Raw genomic sequence first — 16763 nt, 5'->3', positions numbered from 1 at the left:
CCAAGGAGCTCTGTGATTCCGGAGGAGAAATGACCCGTGCGACTCTCTGAAGTCCCACATGAACTTCCTCGACTGTTTTCTTGGTTTCCACGCATCAATAAGATATCTTCATGAACGCGCTGGAGCGCACTTTCCCTCATTTCCTTGTTTACCCAGACGTTACCCCGGCGGGTTTCCCAGCAGGATCTCTGCCTGTGATCATCTCTTCAACTAACAGAGGTAGATCATTACCCGTTCAAAATAGCTTTGACAAGGAGGTCCCCTCTTTGACCACCAGACGTGACGTTGGTTAGGCAACACAAGCCATTTGACACTGTACCCTCTAGTGACATCACACATGGGAGTGTCCACCCAGATGTATGATGGTTGAACAGCCTAACAGACTACCCAGTTGGCTGTAACCATGGACCTATAAAGAAACTGTAACTGATTGCTGATTTATCCGTCATGCATCTGGATGGACCCTCCCACATGGGATTTCAGTCTTTCTTTATAGGTCCATGATGTCACTGGATGGTAGATTGTGAAATGGCTTTTAATGGCTAATCAAAACAACATTGTTCAACCTGGTTGCCATTCAAAATATGTTCAATAAATGGACACCTCCCACACAACTAGAAATAATAGCTGTTACCGCCATTTCATTAAAAAGCTCACAGGAGGAGAGCAAATACACGCTTTTCTCGCTTTCTGTTTACATAGGCTAGCCACAGACGTGCCTTAGACAGCATGTGTAACCCGATACAATTTACTTATTTATGTTGACAGCAGCCGTCGTCGTGCATTGCCAGTGCTTGGCAGCTATTATATCCTCTGTGAACCATAGACCGTATGAATCCAATGTGGCAGCAGCGAGTTTGTGTTCAGGCTTCTCGACGGGCAACTCAACAGGACCGACTACGGTCCCCCTGCTTTGAATGAACTGTGCCAAGCAGCGGATTCAGCCCCAGCCCGCGTATCCGAAGCTCCCACTGTTCCCTCACTCTTCAACAGACCAAGCAGGAAACATGGTGAGTACAACATCTACCGATTACACCGTGCTGGCTTACAGGATGTCACTGCCTTTACACACACACACACACACACACACACACGGACACACGCACGCAGACATCCAGGTGCACACACCTGTTGAATAGTGTTTGTTGTCATGTTGTCAAACAGGAGGGCTCATCACAAGATAATGTTTTATTGCAGACTGATAACCATCGCGGATAATGCATTGCAATCGATCACGGTGAATGCAACAATTACATATTGCAATCGTATAAGGTATATTAAAGCTTCAAAAGCAGATTCAGCATAACATCTAGGGTAACGTTAAGGCACAAGATATATCCATAAACACCATGTTCTAATTATAAAATAATAATTAGGATGTAATTCCATTATTATGTTTTTCTATGGAGTGGTCAGTTTTGTTCTATTTCTATTAAAAAAACCCGAATATGCGGAGCCATTGTGTGCGAGCTTTAAAGGACGAGAGGTCAGCGCGAGCTCCCTATTGTCCGTCCACGCCACTGGCTAAATCTGTTAAGCTTGACAGATACTGCAGATTAGACGGTTGCTATGATACCTGTTGATGATGTCAATGCCCGCTATCAGGGCAGGGGGCCAGCCTTGGGTTGTGACATCTGCTTTGGGTCTCTGGTCTGTTTGGTAGATTACACAAGTGCTTGTGCAATAATGTGCGCAGATGAGCTTCTAGCGGGCTCCTCTGTCTGTTTAGGAAATGTGAATGAACTGTAGAAATAGTTTGTACAGTCGGACTCACAGTAAAGCTGTCAGCGCGCACACACACACACACACACACACACACACACACACACACACACACACACACACACACACACACACACACACACACTCAAAGGGACGACGTGAGGGTCAAATAAGCAGTCCTGAGTTTATAAAAATCATGTGCCATGCTAATGCCAGGTCATGAGGTAGGATTAGGAATTTTTCTCTCTCTCTAACACACACACACACACACACACACACACACACACACACACACACACACACACACACACTTCAAAGAATGCAGTTTGTTATTGTTTCCAGATGGGATTCGCTGCAACCAATCACAGCCTTTACTCATGAAACGGCCCCCTTCTTCCCCCAACGCCCGCCCGGTGTTCCTGTGTCCTTCCAGGCGGGTAAAATCCAGACCCTGACGGAGGACGAGAGAGCGCACCTCCTCCCGCTTCTCCGCAACGCCCAGTGGGTGGAGGCCGGAGCGAGGGACGCCATCTACAAGGAGTTCATCTTTAAAGACTTCAATCAGGTTTGGGTCGACTTTGTGCCCTTGATTCAACACGTCTCCATTTTGTGATTTTTTTTTTTAATCCAGTACCTGTTAAGCCTATCCTGGCTCGACTTGTATGAGGGCAGTGTTTGACGGTGATCCTTTCTGGCGGGTGTATCGGTTTTCTCCCAGGCGTTTGGCTTCATGTCCAGAGTGGCGCTACAAGCGGAGAAGATGGACCATCACCCAGAGTGGTTCAACGTCTACAACAAGGTGTGTCATCGTGGTCCCGGTGTGAACCAACAGGAGGGCTGCAGCTGGAGTGGTGGGATTAGGGTGCGATCCAGATGCCTCGGACACCAGCCTTCCGAGTTGCACGTCATTTCCGGTCTCGGAGCGGTTATAGCGTTCCCGTTCGTCTTTGTGATTGTCTCATGACAATGGCTAGTCGTTGTTTGTTGTTAGCTATATTAGCCTCTTTAGCAAAACCAGCTCGAGATTAAACAACACAACGTTACATTGTATTGCACGCACAGCAAGACCGTGCAATGCATAAATTGGTGACCGGAATAAAGTAGCAATGTAATCAAGTGTGTAACAGCATTTAAAATCAACATTAAAATGACCAACGTGGTACAAATACAAAGAAAATAAATCACTGCGGGCGCAGCCATTTCTGTTGAGAGCGTCATCACTGAACTCGGTCTACTCTCAGAATTCCGAGGGGGTCCGACCAAAAAGGGGCGTGCCTCCGTGAAACGCCGCAAGAAAGCTGGGAGATTTCTCCACTTGCAACTCTGAAGGCTGGTGCCCGAGGCATCTGGAACACACCGTAACTGCAGCGGTTAGGCGGATCGACTCCCACCCTATAGGGTCTGGAGCCCGATACCCCCAATCACATCCCACCTGGAGCTTGGGCATTCCTGAGCGAGATGGCTAACCTCTTCCTGCACTTTCATAACATCTGAATTTATGGTCGCTTTGGATAAAAGTACATGGTAGTAATGGGTTGAATCAGCCGACGGCACGTGACCACGATATGTTGAGTCTTATTACCTGTGGCGACGATTCATTTCAGCACCATAACCGGTCCAGCCGCTCTCTCAACAGGTTCAGATCACACTCAGTACCCACGAGTGTGGGGGTCTGTCCCAGCGAGACATCACCCTGGCCACCTTCATCGACCAGGCGTCACTCATGTGAGCGACAGCTGAACCCCAAAAACCCCCGTTTCATGTCGTCATTCCAGTTCAGAACAAACCTAAACCAAAAGCCAGCAGTGACTTTAACGGTGTTGTGTACTGGTGAGTGTCTTGAGTGTATATAAAGGACGATTATGAGAGAATGAATAAAGGATTACATACAGGATTACTCACAGGATGTTACTGGTTTTAAAGCCTGAATGTCCCATCTGGGATCAATTAAGTATAACTCGTCTAAGCATTTCTTTGCTTAGGCACAAGTCAATTGTTTTTATGTAAAACATGTGCCTTTCCATCTGTCTGTATTTGTTCAAAATGTTAAAGTGCTGAAATAAAGTTTTTTTTTCCCAAAACATTTAAGTCATATGTATCATAAATACATAAATAACCTTTTAGTCATTACCACCCCCCTTCATTTTGGAGTTTCAGATATTGTTTCACTGCAGCACAAATGAATCGAAAGTCTTGTAGCAACATGGTATTTATTAATTTAAATGGACAACATTCAAGAGGAGCATTGGGCCACACCGATGGCGGTTACAAAGCCAAATCCCTGAGTCTATAACAACCACAGGATCTGTTAACATGACCTCTGGTCGGGCCAACGAGGAGCCATGCTCTATTATTGCTATGTGGCGCTTTTAAATAACAGCCGACGACACAAACCTAAACAAATACACATCTTGGATGAGTAATGGACACCTTCATGAACATTAAAACTGTATCCGTATGCATGAGACGGTGACATAGTAGGAAAAGAGTGAAATTAGAAATAGCTCCGTAATTAAACTCATTTTTGCTGCCCCCCTCCCCCGTCCTACACAACATGGATGCGTTTGATCCCTTGATTGCATCTTAAAAATCCGTAATTCAGTTTACTGGGCACCAATGACAATGCAGAAACATAGCCAACATGGTGGACAAGACCCGGCCAGTAGGAAACACTGGAACAGCTTCTGAAGTCTTTCTGAATGCAAAAAAAATTCTTATACATTCACAACTCAATATAAAAATATTAAAAAGGTTTTACGATCCTAAAATAATAGGACTGGCCAGGATTATAGATAATCAATAAAACACAAATCACACAGTGGTCTAATACACAAAAACACACACAGCAAAATGACACACGCAAATTAGAGAACCATAGTTTAGTGAGTTAGTTTTGTGAAAGACATGCCTGCTTTCTAAAACTATGAAATATGTGCTGTTGTCACTCCTGGAACAAGGTTATGTTTTGGGTGAACAATGAAATATTGTAATGGATATAGGCGACACAGTTTCAACAATCAGTAGGAGTAATAACACGTGAGTATGTCAAAACAAAAAACAAAATAGGTCCAAGGTCATTAGAGTATGGATTGTTCCCCTTTTCACATGGGACTGAAAAAGGTAAACTTTGGAGCAGTCGGACAAAAACAGTATAAAGAGGACACGCTTACATAGTTTAAACCAATGTCAGACGCCTGAAATCTACCGACTGTTGACATAACCGCATTAGTTGACATAACCTGTGTGAGAGGTTCTATTACGTAACCAGAATGAAGAAGAGAGACATGGTCATAATAGGTGGAGACTGAGGTAGATTCAGAGAGGAAAGGAAAATATTCAGGTTATCTGTCAACCACATATAAATATATAATGACAATCATTTTACGCCACAGGATGAATTAACACATATTTTTGCTTTTGAAATTTTGAAAAAAGGATTTTAAAGGGGAAGTGAGTCGAAACATTCAATGTCAGCCCTTATTAAAACAAATTCTTATCCTTTAACCTAAGTGACATCGAATTCTCTCTGAAACCTTCTTCCACAGTCAATGCATCATAGCAAAAGTATGAATTACATTTGTATTAAGTGCTAGGAAAGATATTTCAAAGAAGTTATTATAGTTACTGAAAATGTAATAATTGTCTTTATATCATCAATGTAGTTGTATTAAAAGCAGCAAAGTTTAAAGTTAAAACACAAATAAAAATGGAAAAAATGAAAAACTGCAATCAGGGCGACCAGGTTACTGCAGTACATGCAGTTGTACACTGGAGGGCAGAAGAGCAGCGTGTCACGCTTTCAGTGGTTTGCGTTTCTAGGCGTCGTCACATATTCAGCGAAGATCGCATTTTGAAATGTTCCTGTTTGATTGGTACAAGTATTAAAGGAAGAAACAAATACTTGAATGTATTCACTTGGGAACCGAATATATGAAAAACTAAAATTAATTTAGTTTGATGATTGAAATCCAGATCCAAGACATAATTAAGCACAGATAAAACTCAAATCGGCAAAAAACAAAGAAAGAAAACGATAACAAACAAAAATCAAATACATTTCAGATAATCATTAGAATAAAGGATTTGAGTCATAATTTCTCAATGGTTTCTAGGCACAGTAAATGTGTAGTTTCCCTCTCGTGTGTTAAAACACGACGGCTTGTGCATCCCAGGTCGTTTGTCAGTGCAAACAGTAGGGTTAGCCGAGGCAAGATAAGGCAACCGTTGGACTATAGGGTTTTTACTGAGTGGACAGGCCAAAGGACGGGGGGGGGGGGGGGGAGAGACTGGTAGTGCTCTTACAGGTGTGCAGGTGGAAGTGGGGGGGTGTAGGTAGGCTGGGTGCGGCCAGAGGTGTCGGCCAGTCGAGCCTGCTGCCCCTCAATGGGCTTTACCGTTCCCGTTCATGTGAACCTCTGGAGCTGTGGGCTTGTGCACCTCGGTGCTGTAGAGGCAGTCCAGGAATCCGCAGGAGATTTCCGTCACCATGGACCTGTCCGGGATGGACTGCGCCATGCCGTAGATGGCTCCCTGGGGGGTGGAGGGAAACACTGGTAAACAACCACCCCTCAAAGGCTTTCATAGTCTCATCTGAGACAACGCTGTTTCAAATCAGTCTCTTGAGTATTAAAGGAAAGTGATAGAACTGGGTGGATATTGCCACAGGTACTTAACAACTTAACAAGCTCAAACAAATAATGTGTATTTGCATCTCAGGTTGCTATGCAAATTCTTTTTTAAACACAGGTCGCACAGGTTTGCAGTGGTGTGACCTGGGGGCCTATTGGCGAGACGTAGCCTAGCTAGCCGTAGCCTAGCTTACCATGCCAGTGGTCTTCTCCTTGGGGTTCTTCATGATGATGGCCACCTGTTCCCTGACGTCGTTGACAAACTTCTCGGCCACGCCCTCCTTGGTGTGCAGGACCGTGCAGCAGATGTGGATACTGAAAAATAAGAAAAATAATTACACCCAGCACAGCCCCTAGCAAACTCTCAAACATTGTCATACATGAATAACACGTCTCTCTGGTGAATATGGACCAGTCTGTTTCCCGACGTGGCCCCCTGGTTACCTGGAGGGGTATTGCAGTGTGTTCAGGTTCCAGCCTTTGGTCGTCAGCGCGTTGGAGAGGCGGAAGATATCGAAGTCGTCGGAGCCCATGGCCACGACGGACACCTCGGGCTTCCCGAACACAAACAGTCCCTTGATCTTACGGACCCTACGGGACAAAGGGGGGAGGGGAACACGGACGCTGAGGAAGGGTCTACAGGGCTGACAATATATAAACCTTCTGAGAACTCGTCAAACGGCAGCTGAGAAATACAACTGAACTGATCAGTTGGATCATTCAACCACTCTAGCAGTTATAGAGGGTATATGATGTTAAATAGTAAATGGACTGCATTTAAATAGCGCTTTTATCCAAAGTGCTTCACAATGCTGCCTGACATCCACCCATTCACGCACACATTCACACACCGACGGCGGAGCCAGCCACGCAGGGCGACGGCAAGCTCGTCGGGAGCAGTCGGGGTGAGGCGTCTCGCTCAGGGACACCTGGACACTAGATACAGCTAGGAGGAGCCGGGGGTCGAACCAGCAACCTTGCGGTTACCAGCCGACCCGCTGGGCCTCCTTAGCCACTGCCACCCTGACCTGGGCGGTGACCCAACCACCGCACAGACGTGCGCTGCCGTCGTGTGGTCTTACTCGGTCTCGATTGTGCGCGCGGTGCTGATGATCTTGCGCGTGGCGTCCACGTAGCCGTCCTCCCCCATGTGCATCATGGTGGCCCAGCAGGCGGCGATGATGCCCCCCGGCCTGGAGCCCGCTATGGAGGGCGAGGCGTAGATCCCGCCCTGCCAGTTGGGCGCCACAAAGTACTGGAAGTGGCGGTACTTCTTCGAGCTGTACAGGATGACCGAGGAGCCTTTGGGGGCGTAGCCATACTGCAGAGAGAGAGAGAGTGAGAGAGACACAGAGAGAGAGAGACAGAGAGAGAGAGACAGAGTGAGAGAGAGCGAGAGCAAGAGTGAGAGAGAGAGAGAGAGACAGAGAGAGAGAGACAGAGAGAGAGATACAGAGAGAGAGAGACAGAGACAGAGAGACAGACAGACAGAGAGACAGAGAAAGAGAAAGAAGGAGAGAGAGAGAGAGAGACAGAGAGAGAGACAGACAGAGAGAGAGACAGACAGAGAGAGAGACAGACAGAGAGAGAGACAGACAGACAGACACATGGGGAAGTTTAAACATGAAAACCACACATGCATGGAGAAATTAATACATCCGTTTCATGTCTATTTTACGCTCTCCCTATGGTCTTCATGAAAACCACAGAATAGCAGATGTCTGATCAAGAACGATTTCCCAATCCACTTTTCCGGTCTGCGAAATATGCCGGCCATGTGTACATGTTCCGTTCTGCACGCTGAATTTCCCCTTTAAAATCCACTTACAAAACCAACGAGCCGTGCCTCTCCAGTAGATGTTGCCCCCCCCCCCCCCCTGCCTACTTCAGTTCCACAGGAGTGGAACTGAGCGGGGATCTCTCTGCTGCCGCTCACCTTGTGCGTGTCGGCGGACATGCTGGTCACCCCCTTGATCCTGAAGTCGAACGGCGCTAGGGGGTAGCCCGCCTTGGCCATGAAGCCGATGAGGAACCCCCCGAGGCACGCGTCCACGTGCAGGGGCAGCTTGTAGCGCAGGGCCAGCTGGGGAGAGAACCGGGGGGGGGGGGGGGGGGGGGGAGAGTGTGTGAGAGCCGTGGCGGAACAGCACAGGTGTGATCAGTCCTCTGAGCGTCTGTGTGCGTCCGCAGTCGTCCCTCACCTTGGCTACTTCCTCCACAGGGTCGATGATGCCATGGGGGAACTGGGGGGCGGAGCAGACCAGCATGGCCGTGTTCCCGTTGACGGCCCTCTTCATGGCCTGGAGAACGACAACACTTACACGGTTAGACCGATTGGCTGGACTGGGTAGCCCCCGCCCGTTCTGCAGGCGATTTGAATTCGCCCCGCAGAAGGGGTCTGGAGAAGAGCAATACATTTCTTTCTGCTTCCGATGCGCTTTTGTAGGGAGCCAATCAGCAAGCTGGCTTCTCCCCCCCCGGCGCGCTATTGGCTGGTTTAAGACAATGACGACAGGGAAGCGACGGTAGGCAGCCAATCGCGTACAGAGCAGTCAAAACTAGGCCCTTTGATCACGCCTCTTGAGCTGAAGAAAATGACGGCAGCTTCCCCAGACCAAGCTCAATCTACAATTGAGCTTGGGTCCGGCAATAGCCAGGCTAACGATTGGTAGCCTTTTGAAACGTTTGACGTATAAACGCGTCGGGCTGTTGTCGTTGTCCTCACCTTCATGTCCACCTTCATGGTGTCCGGGTCCAAGGGAACGTGGACCAGCTTCATGCCGAAGTAGTGAGCCGCTTTGTCGAAGGCCGCGTGGACGCTCTTTGGTGCAACGCTAAAACAGAGGACATACCGCAGGGAGAGAAACCGCAAAACATTAGATTCCATCCACCTCCCACACACAGTCTGGACCGCCGTCCGTTTCGGAATTCCCACGGCAACAAACAAGCGACCACATTCCGACATGCATTCCGACAGGGAGGTCCGTTCGGTCCGTGTGGAGCGAACCGGGGCGGAGGGGTCTTACATTTCAGGGTGCTTGACTCCGCGCTCGTACGCCATGTCTCTGTAGGCCTTGCACGCCATCAGGATGCTCTCTGTGCCGCCGGAGGTCACCTGGACGACAGGGGGAAGAGGTCAGACGACGATGACCCGATGACTGGGATTATTCATACGGCTTTAAAGGTCCCATGGCACGCCACCAGGTTTGGTGTGATTAGCCTTACAAGCCGTTTTGAAAATCTGCCCCTTATGGCCATGATGATCACAGGCGGACGTGTCCACCTAGATGTGCGCTGGATAGATCGTTCTACCAGCCTACCCGGTGGACTGTAGCAAACGTTGCTCATCTATCCAGCACAGATCTACGTGGACACTAAGGCCAATCACACTCACACCTGGTGGCATGCCATGGGACCTTTAAAAAAGGGATTGATGAGCCGCGGACTCACTGTGCCACAGGACTCTGGACCTCCGTGGAACAGCGAGCACGTCATCCTCACCACCTCCGCCTCCATCTTCCGCACCCCGGGGAAGATGTCAGGGTGGAGCGGGTTGCTCCACGCAAAGTCGCCGTATACCTAGGGACCGGGGAGATAAGGGAGCTCTTGGAGATTCGACATTCAGACCTGGAACGCCGACCTTATGCAGGAGGGGGGAGGGGGGGGGGGAAGAGGCATACCTTAACCAAGAGTTGGGTCAGCGTCTCATCTCCCCAGTACACAGCCCCCGACACCCAGCCCTTCTCCCATTGGACCTCATCTGCAGCGGGAGACGACACATAATCAATCCTCCAGGACATGAAATTGCAACATTTTCATCATCCCTTACAAAACACGAAGGCCGGTTCTTAAGACCTCCGGCGCTATCAGCTCATAATAAAGGAGGGGGCTTTTTTTTGTATACATCGTTTTGGTCAACTGCACCAAAGCCACAGTCCCGGACGACGGGCACTCACTCAGCGTCTGGTATTCCTTGATCATGTCGAGCACTTGGGCCTGGGAGAGGCCGGCGGCAGGGAGCTGCTTTGTGTAGCTCATGCCCTCCTTCAGAGTGCACAGGCTGACCGACATGTCGTCCAGAGCCTTGTTCAGTTGGCTCTGGATCTGTCGGGGGGGGGGGGGAAAACACAGGACAATGAAGCCGCTGTTGGAAAACAGCTGTGTTTACCGCGACTCAATCCCAACGGGTCTCCGTCCGTAAGATGCGGGGGGGGGAATATGTTTTGCAAAAATATGAATGCTGTAATACAAGTGATTGAGGACGTGTTGCCTCCATGACATAAGCTGATAAGCTGACCCCAAGTAACCCAATTGTTTTCTGTTATCACGGGAGTCTGATGTAAAGCGGGCCAAAGGTCTGCGCCGCCCCTCCCCCTGTTGTGTGCAGGCCCAGTCACGGAGTGTGACTCACGAACTTATAAAGACACGGGTCCCGTCTGCAAAGCCTGTCTGATGACACACACTGGGAAGACGTCCCCAGGCCATCTGTCCCGGGGTACTCACTGCCAGGCCGACGAAGGGTATTTTCCTGATGAGTCGGAAGACCCGCTTCTTCATTCGTGACGTGAGACCTATTGGAGAAATACCACAAAAGGGATCTGGGTTAAACTGCTGCTAGACGGAGACGACCGCAAATATCAAAATCACTGACTAAGAGAGCAGAGGCATCAGTAGCGTGCCAAGACATGTGCTGGTTAAACCAGCTGTGCTTCACAACACAAGTCTGTCCCAGAGAAGTTCAGCGAAGTTCGGTCTGACCCCATGCAGCTCAAAATGAGCTGATCTGACTGGACATCCATGTAACTGCTATGATGGTAGTTTTAACTTATCAAGGGTTTAATCTGGTGTTTCAATCCTGAAAGTAACATCAATACAAAATCTCAGTGTTTTAATTGTGCAACTGCCTTAACTGACCAATGACTCCCTGCACGAGGCTGCTATTGCATTTTCAGCAACGTGATTCATTCCGCGTGAGACATTATAAAGCAGAAGCGAAACTAAATCCTTTTGACGCAGACTGTCCGCAAAATATAGCCTCATAACAGCCTTGCCTCATGGCGGTCTTGAGCACACGGCCTTGGGAACGTCAAAACACTGTTCACATTGTGTCCATTTCAACGTTTTTGCCCAGTTTCAACTCTATACTGTATCTCTACGGATTATTTGGGGGGAGCGTCTTTACTCTCTTGCTGGAACAGAAAGCCCTTGGCCCAGACGCCGCCCAGCGTGGTGAGCACGGTGACGCCGATGACCTGCCAGGGTTCCAGGTCTGCACACAGGCTGTTGACCTGCGTCCGGCCCTGCTCCACATACAGCAGTAGCATCTCCCGGTACACGTCCAAGGCACTCTGGAGACACCGGGACAAGCGGGGAGGGGGGGGTCACTGAGACATGTCTATGCTGGAACTACTGCAATGCATCACAGGGTTATGATTCCACCCATTGAAAGATTCATGTGTGGGGTTTCATACACACAGACAAGGACACAGACAAGGAGACGCAGAACCGTTTTGTCGAGCTGCGTAAGTGAAACCATGTGACCATAAAGTTCACACACTTCTCTTTACTTCTACAAAGTTTCACATTTGGGAAGCATCAATTATAACTATGATATATAATACATCCTCATCATCCGAAGTAATGCAGTTGAATTGAACAGATTGAAATAGATCAACATCATCAAACTGCAGTCAATTATATTTACAGTTGGTATTCACAATTGGTGACAGCCTCCAAGAATATGATCCAAATAAAAAAAAATTGCCTAAGGCAATGAAAGCTTTATGGCATGTAGGACAGACGACTACAGATAAAAGACAAAGGATGTCAAGAAACACTCACGCAAATACGGCTCATGTAACTCATCAACAGCCACACATACGAGCAACATACTTTCACAAAGATGTGGCGTAATGCTGAAATGCTGCAAACACCACCGCAGAAACCAGCATTAGGAATGAGGACAACATTTTCCTGTTTATAGGCATTCTTCAATATAATACAGTCCAACACAAGCAATCATTTTACCATTAGGTTTTTTTTTAAGCTGGTACTCACATCGTTAGACGCTGCCATGTCTCTAGAGTTCAGTTTATCTCCCTTTGCAGTCAGTGATCCCTATCAATGGTCTTGGCAGGTGGCCCTGCCCCAACTAGTGGAGTGATACATAGCACTGTCAACTCCTCCCAGCACAGAACGCCAAGACGCAATCTGACCTTGTGAAGCCAATGGGACATACACAATGCATTTCAATGGCCAATCGTGATCCATGGAGATAGCAACTAGGTTTCGGTGTGTTGGTCCAAACTACATACAATTTGTAGCGCCCTGCTCATACCTTAACATCCTCTGATATCATCAGTTTTTGTTTTGTTATTTTTTTATTGTATCGATAAGAGTTTACCCAAATGTAAAATTCAGAAAGAATCGTCATGTAGCCGATTTGATAATCACAGTAAATGATTCACTGCTGTCGTTTCAGAAGTGCTGTAAAGGTGAACATATCTGCACGCTTCCCCTTTATCTTGCCACATATTGCACTTTAACAGCACCGTGACATGCCAGCGATAAGAAACAATACGCTTCTACCATAACTCAAGACCACAATCTGATGGAGAAGAGTTAAAGGTCCAAATAAGGAAAACAGCTTGGATAACCAAACATTCGACCGGAAGCCTGCCTTACACAATTACATCTTATCCCTCGTTTCTATAAGACCTGTGTGGCTGCCATGTAGTCTACTCAACAGAAACAGTACTTTCCCCAAGCAAAAAAACCAATGGAAACTGGTAATTGAAATGTAAACAGGTAAGGAGTTAACGGTCCTGTTGACACCTTAACCGATCATATTGTTTTCAGCTTAAAGCGTTGATGAATGAAACACAATGGGAGGGCCACCATGGAAACACAAAAGCCTACTACTTCTCCCCCAATACACCTGTCACACACATGGGTCTGAAAAGCACGCTCATATACAGGTTTGGCCAGGTTAGCTAGGTAAGAAAACAAAAGCGGAAGGAGACAATCGCTTGTGTTTTGAGATAGATACTGCAGCAGTCCCCAGTCAAGTATCAATACAAAACACAATGAATTAAACCTTTTCCTTTTCGTGATAACTTTAATTGGCTTAACCTAAATACCAGAAAGTAATCAAGGGCTCAAAAAAGGGCAGATCATCTAGATAGACGGCACATTTGGTAATCTGCAGCCAATCTAGACTTCCAAGTCATTAAAAGACAGAACTATTGATGTATGTAAAGTTAATCCAAAAACAACCCAGCTCTCCCCAAGGGCTTGGCTCCGGTTAATAGACTGTTCTCTGCGACGTTCTATGTTTGAATATGTTAGTTAACGCACTGCAAGCACAAAAGCGGCGGTTCCCATTTTGTTCGAGCCATTGTACTGCAGTGAGACGCCCATTCCTCTGCTTTCCTCCCATAGGAGCAGCTGGGGATTCAGTAAAGACACTATTGTTTTCTCAAGGGGGAAGTCATGTTCTCATGGAAATGTACTGGGTGCACTGGGAGGAGGAGAAAGCTGCCGCTGCTACTAGGGGCCTCGAGGGGTTAACAGAGCACACATCACCTTTATCATCCTGCTGAGTCAGCAATCAATGAGTTTGAGAAAACAGGCTTCGTCTTCAGGCAATCTCTGACTTGCTTTGCTCGGTCTGCCAAAGCACGCCACTTTCATATCTTTGTTTTGCATGATTCATGAGATTAGGATGAAACAGAGTGGGAATTTGTAGTCAGCACAGTTTTTAAGACCTTAAGAAGCCTTGGTGTGAATGGACACAGTGTTCTGTAACACATCATGTCTGATAAAATGTGATCAGGTCGTTTTTTTTGTTTACCAAGTTACCAATGGTAAAATTTGATTTGATAGGCCAATCCCAAAAACACATCCCTACAATAGGTGAAGAACAGGATGGAACAGCTGTTTCATCCTACTTTAATAAAAGAAATTGGCTTCAATCCAGGTTAGTTTGATGTGCTGTTTTTCTTTTGTAGCTTTTCCTTCAATTGTTCAGATGATGGAGAGAGAGAGCGGGTATTACAAGGTCAACTCTGAATCAGAGCAGCTTTAAGCTTAGGTCATGTCTGGTCCTCGTAACTTTTTGCCACGATTGTTCTCTTCCACAAAGTTTGATCTCGGTGTATAATTTAAAATAAATTATGTATATTATTTAAATAAAAGATCACCAGCTCAAATTACAAACTTTAAACAATACTCTTTAAGTGTGCACCCTGTAGACAAAAGTTAGTATAGAACGAACATTCCACTAGAATAAACCACCTTCAACACCTGAACAGTTATCTAAAAGGAGTACCAAATAAGTTCTAATGGGTAAAACAAAAACGAGCTCGCAGAAATATCCACGACAATAGGCATTCATGTACTCCTGTACTCCTCAAGTCCCACTGTGAACTTCAGTCAGTCGAGGGAAAGTGAGATGACAAAACAGACACTTCCAATGCAACACTTGCTGGAGCAACGATGTGATAACAATAAAGATACATGATATCACATTGTGAACCCCACACCTTGACTCCATCATCAAACACCTCCAAGGCATGCTACACCGACAGGCTAAATGATTCATATTTGATGTCAATAAGGGTCTTAGCGTACCTTGTAATCCATTTCGTCGGAAGAGATCCTCGCTGAAACAGTCCTGTTAGTCGAGTTACGGGAGTCACTTGCACAAGACGAGCCAGATCAACAACATCAATGTTAACAGGCTGCTATGCTAACCCCACTTTCAGGAAGTAGCCCGCATCTGCTAATGCACAGTATATGTACATGCAGATCTCACAACTTGCGAGCGGTTCCGTGGTCATGAATCCCCACTTGAATGGCGTTTACATGCTATATAGATCTTACATAAAAGCAGGGCATTTGAAAAGTTACAGCTTATGACACCACCCAGGGGTGTTTACCAAATGAGTTTCGCTGTCGCGTTTGCACTGACGTCAAATGTGTTTTTTCTAGTGTCACCAGTGCCCCCAAGTGGCTGAATGCTGTTCCTACACAATGATCAATGGGCTATTAGGGAAAATACAGTAGGGCTCCTGTGGCAATTGATGATTATTGAATGTTTTTCAAGTCATACTAAGTTTATTTGTAAAACTAATTAGACTTTTATTGATATTTAATAATTGTTGTAATCAAAATGGTAGACATCTTACTAAGCTCATGTCTCGTTGCACAATGCAGATTGTAATTGATGTCAATTAACTGTCAGAGACGTTGAACGTTACCACAGACTTTTTTTTAATTTATCTTTTTGAGAGTTGTAGACGTAGACTGACTCTTCCTAAATGATCAAATTAATCATGATTTAAAACATTGTTGAGTCAACACCGAGAGATTTGGCGACTTAGCAGGAAGGGTTAGGGTAACATTAACAATTTAAAAATTCTGAATGACTTAAATAAAATAAAAACATCTCTTAGATCTTTTATCTAAAAAAATGAAAAATAATAATAAAGAATGTGTTTTGATTTGTAATTGCAGAAAGGTTTTGTAACTAATCGAGATGTAGGCTTATTGATGTTAGAACAATGTAATAAATAATAATTTTAAAACAAACGATTTACCTTACAAAGAGTATAAATGGGATACTTAAACATAATGACGAGATGATGAAAATGCCATGGGACTTAAATTAGTCGAGCTTCCTAGAAATGCAACATGACAAATATCTTAATAAATGTTATCAAATGTTAAAACATGCATACGTCGTGTTAAGTTACAATATATAAATGTATCTATATGAATAAGAATATATAAAAACCTAAAAGCACAATTCTCAATTTCGATCGGTCATTTTATACGTTCCAAAATGACTGACAAAAAATAAAAAGATTATAATTGTAATTGTTGGAAGGTAGCGACCTGCCATCATAACGGCATTGTAAACGATTCAAAGCAGTGTGCCTTTATGTCTTCGCACTGGGCCAAGCCGGCTACTATCCGCCGTAATTGGTGATCATGGCCTTCAAAAGCTTAGGTTAGAGCTACAATACTAGGCCAGTGAAAAGAAACTCAAAAGCACATTAAAACCGAATTACTTCTTGTGCAAAGTGTGCTCAGGGTCATTCTGGTCACGATGCGCACACCTCTCCAAAAAGCGCACGCGTCTCCAAAGGCGCACTCTCCACTTTGAAAGGGCAGCCGTATTGTTAGGGGTTTCACAAGAGGTGTACATATGGCATCCGGGTTGCAATTAAATGTTTTAAGATGTTTTTTCTCTCTTTAAGAAGTTTCTCCTTTTCTTTCTTCTCATGGCCATTTACTACACTGAATGAGAGGGCCCACATTCAATGGTTCGCTGCTAGTTTGGGATGACAACAATCTGGTCAGCGAGTTGTTGGACTTTGATTGCTCCTTCAAAACGTCCTCCAAACAAAA

At 46.0% G+C, this 16763-nt stretch overlaps 2 protein-coding genes across 3 annotated transcripts; one reads left to right on the top strand and one right to left on the bottom strand.

Moving 5' to 3' along the window:
• The first annotated feature begins 874 nt into the window (after positions 1 to 874).
• Positions 875 to 3737, top strand: pcbd1 (pterin-4 alpha-carbinolamine dehydratase/dimerization cofactor of hepatocyte nuclear factor 1 alpha). Its single transcript, XM_079729225.1, has 4 exons — positions 875 to 1010; positions 2156 to 2287; positions 2441 to 2521; positions 3359 to 3737. Exons 1-4 carry the CDS (start codon positions 918 to 920, stop codon positions 3449 to 3451), a joined length of 399 nt encoding a protein of 132 aa, XP_079585351.1. The 5' UTR covers positions 875 to 917; the 3' UTR covers positions 3452 to 3737.
• Positions 3738 to 3913: 176 nt separating this feature from the next.
• Positions 3914 to 15268, bottom strand: sgpl1 (sphingosine-1-phosphate lyase 1). 2 transcript variants are annotated; one of them, XM_079729220.1, is made up of 14 exons: positions 14982 to 15268; positions 11533 to 11698; positions 10854 to 10921; positions 10307 to 10454; positions 10031 to 10110; positions 9801 to 9929; positions 9377 to 9465; positions 9076 to 9184; positions 8552 to 8650; positions 8287 to 8433; positions 7433 to 7671; positions 6795 to 6941; positions 6545 to 6665; positions 3914 to 6252 (listed from the first exon to the last, which is right to left on the bottom strand). In XM_079729220.1, exons 1-14 carry the CDS (start codon positions 14991 to 14993, stop codon positions 6103 to 6105), a joined length of 1704 nt encoding a protein of 567 aa, XP_079585346.1. In that variant the 5' UTR covers positions 14994 to 15268; the 3' UTR covers positions 3914 to 6102. The 2 variants fall into 2 exon arrangements, with proteins under 2 accessions (XP_079585346.1, XP_079585345.1); XM_079729219.1 differs by lacking the exon at positions 14982 to 15268 and adding an exon at positions 12408 to 12550.
• Between the last annotated feature and the right edge of the window lie 1495 nt (positions 15269 to 16763).

This window comes from Pollachius pollachius (genome assembly GCF_949987615.1).
Source record: "Pollachius pollachius genome assembly, chromosome: 2".
Taxonomy (NCBI): domain Eukaryota; kingdom Metazoa; phylum Chordata; class Actinopteri; order Gadiformes; family Gadidae; genus Pollachius; species Pollachius pollachius.
Note: the sequence above shows the minus strand (reverse complement) of the source record. Positions and strands in the feature narration are given on the sequence as shown.

What these genes read in the sequence shown, in the direction of transcription:
- pcbd1 (XM_079729225.1), top strand. Translation starts at nt 918, where the DNA reads ATGAACTGTGCCAAGCAGCGGATTCAGCCCCAGCCCGCGTATCCGAAG. An exon ending in TCTTTAAAGACTTCAATCAG is followed by an intron (nt 2,288 to 2,440) that starts GTTTGGGTCGAC and finishes GTTTTCTCCCAG; the next exon opens with GCGTTTGGCTTCATGTCCAG. An exon ending in GGTTCAACGTCTACAACAAG is followed by an intron (nt 2,522 to 3,358) that starts GTGTGTCATCGT and finishes CTCTCTCAACAG; the next exon opens with GTTCAGATCACACTCAGTAC.
- sgpl1 (XM_079729219.1), bottom strand. An exon ending in TGACCCAACTCTTGGTTAAG is followed by an intron (nt 9,930 to 10,030) that starts GTATGCCTCTTC and finishes CCCGGTCCCTAG; the next exon opens with GTATACGGCGACTTTGCGTG. An exon ending in AGGAGAAGACCACTGGCATG is followed by an intron (nt 6,253 to 6,544) that starts GTAAGCTAGGCT and finishes TCCACCCCCCAG; the next exon opens with GGAGCCATCTACGGCATGGC.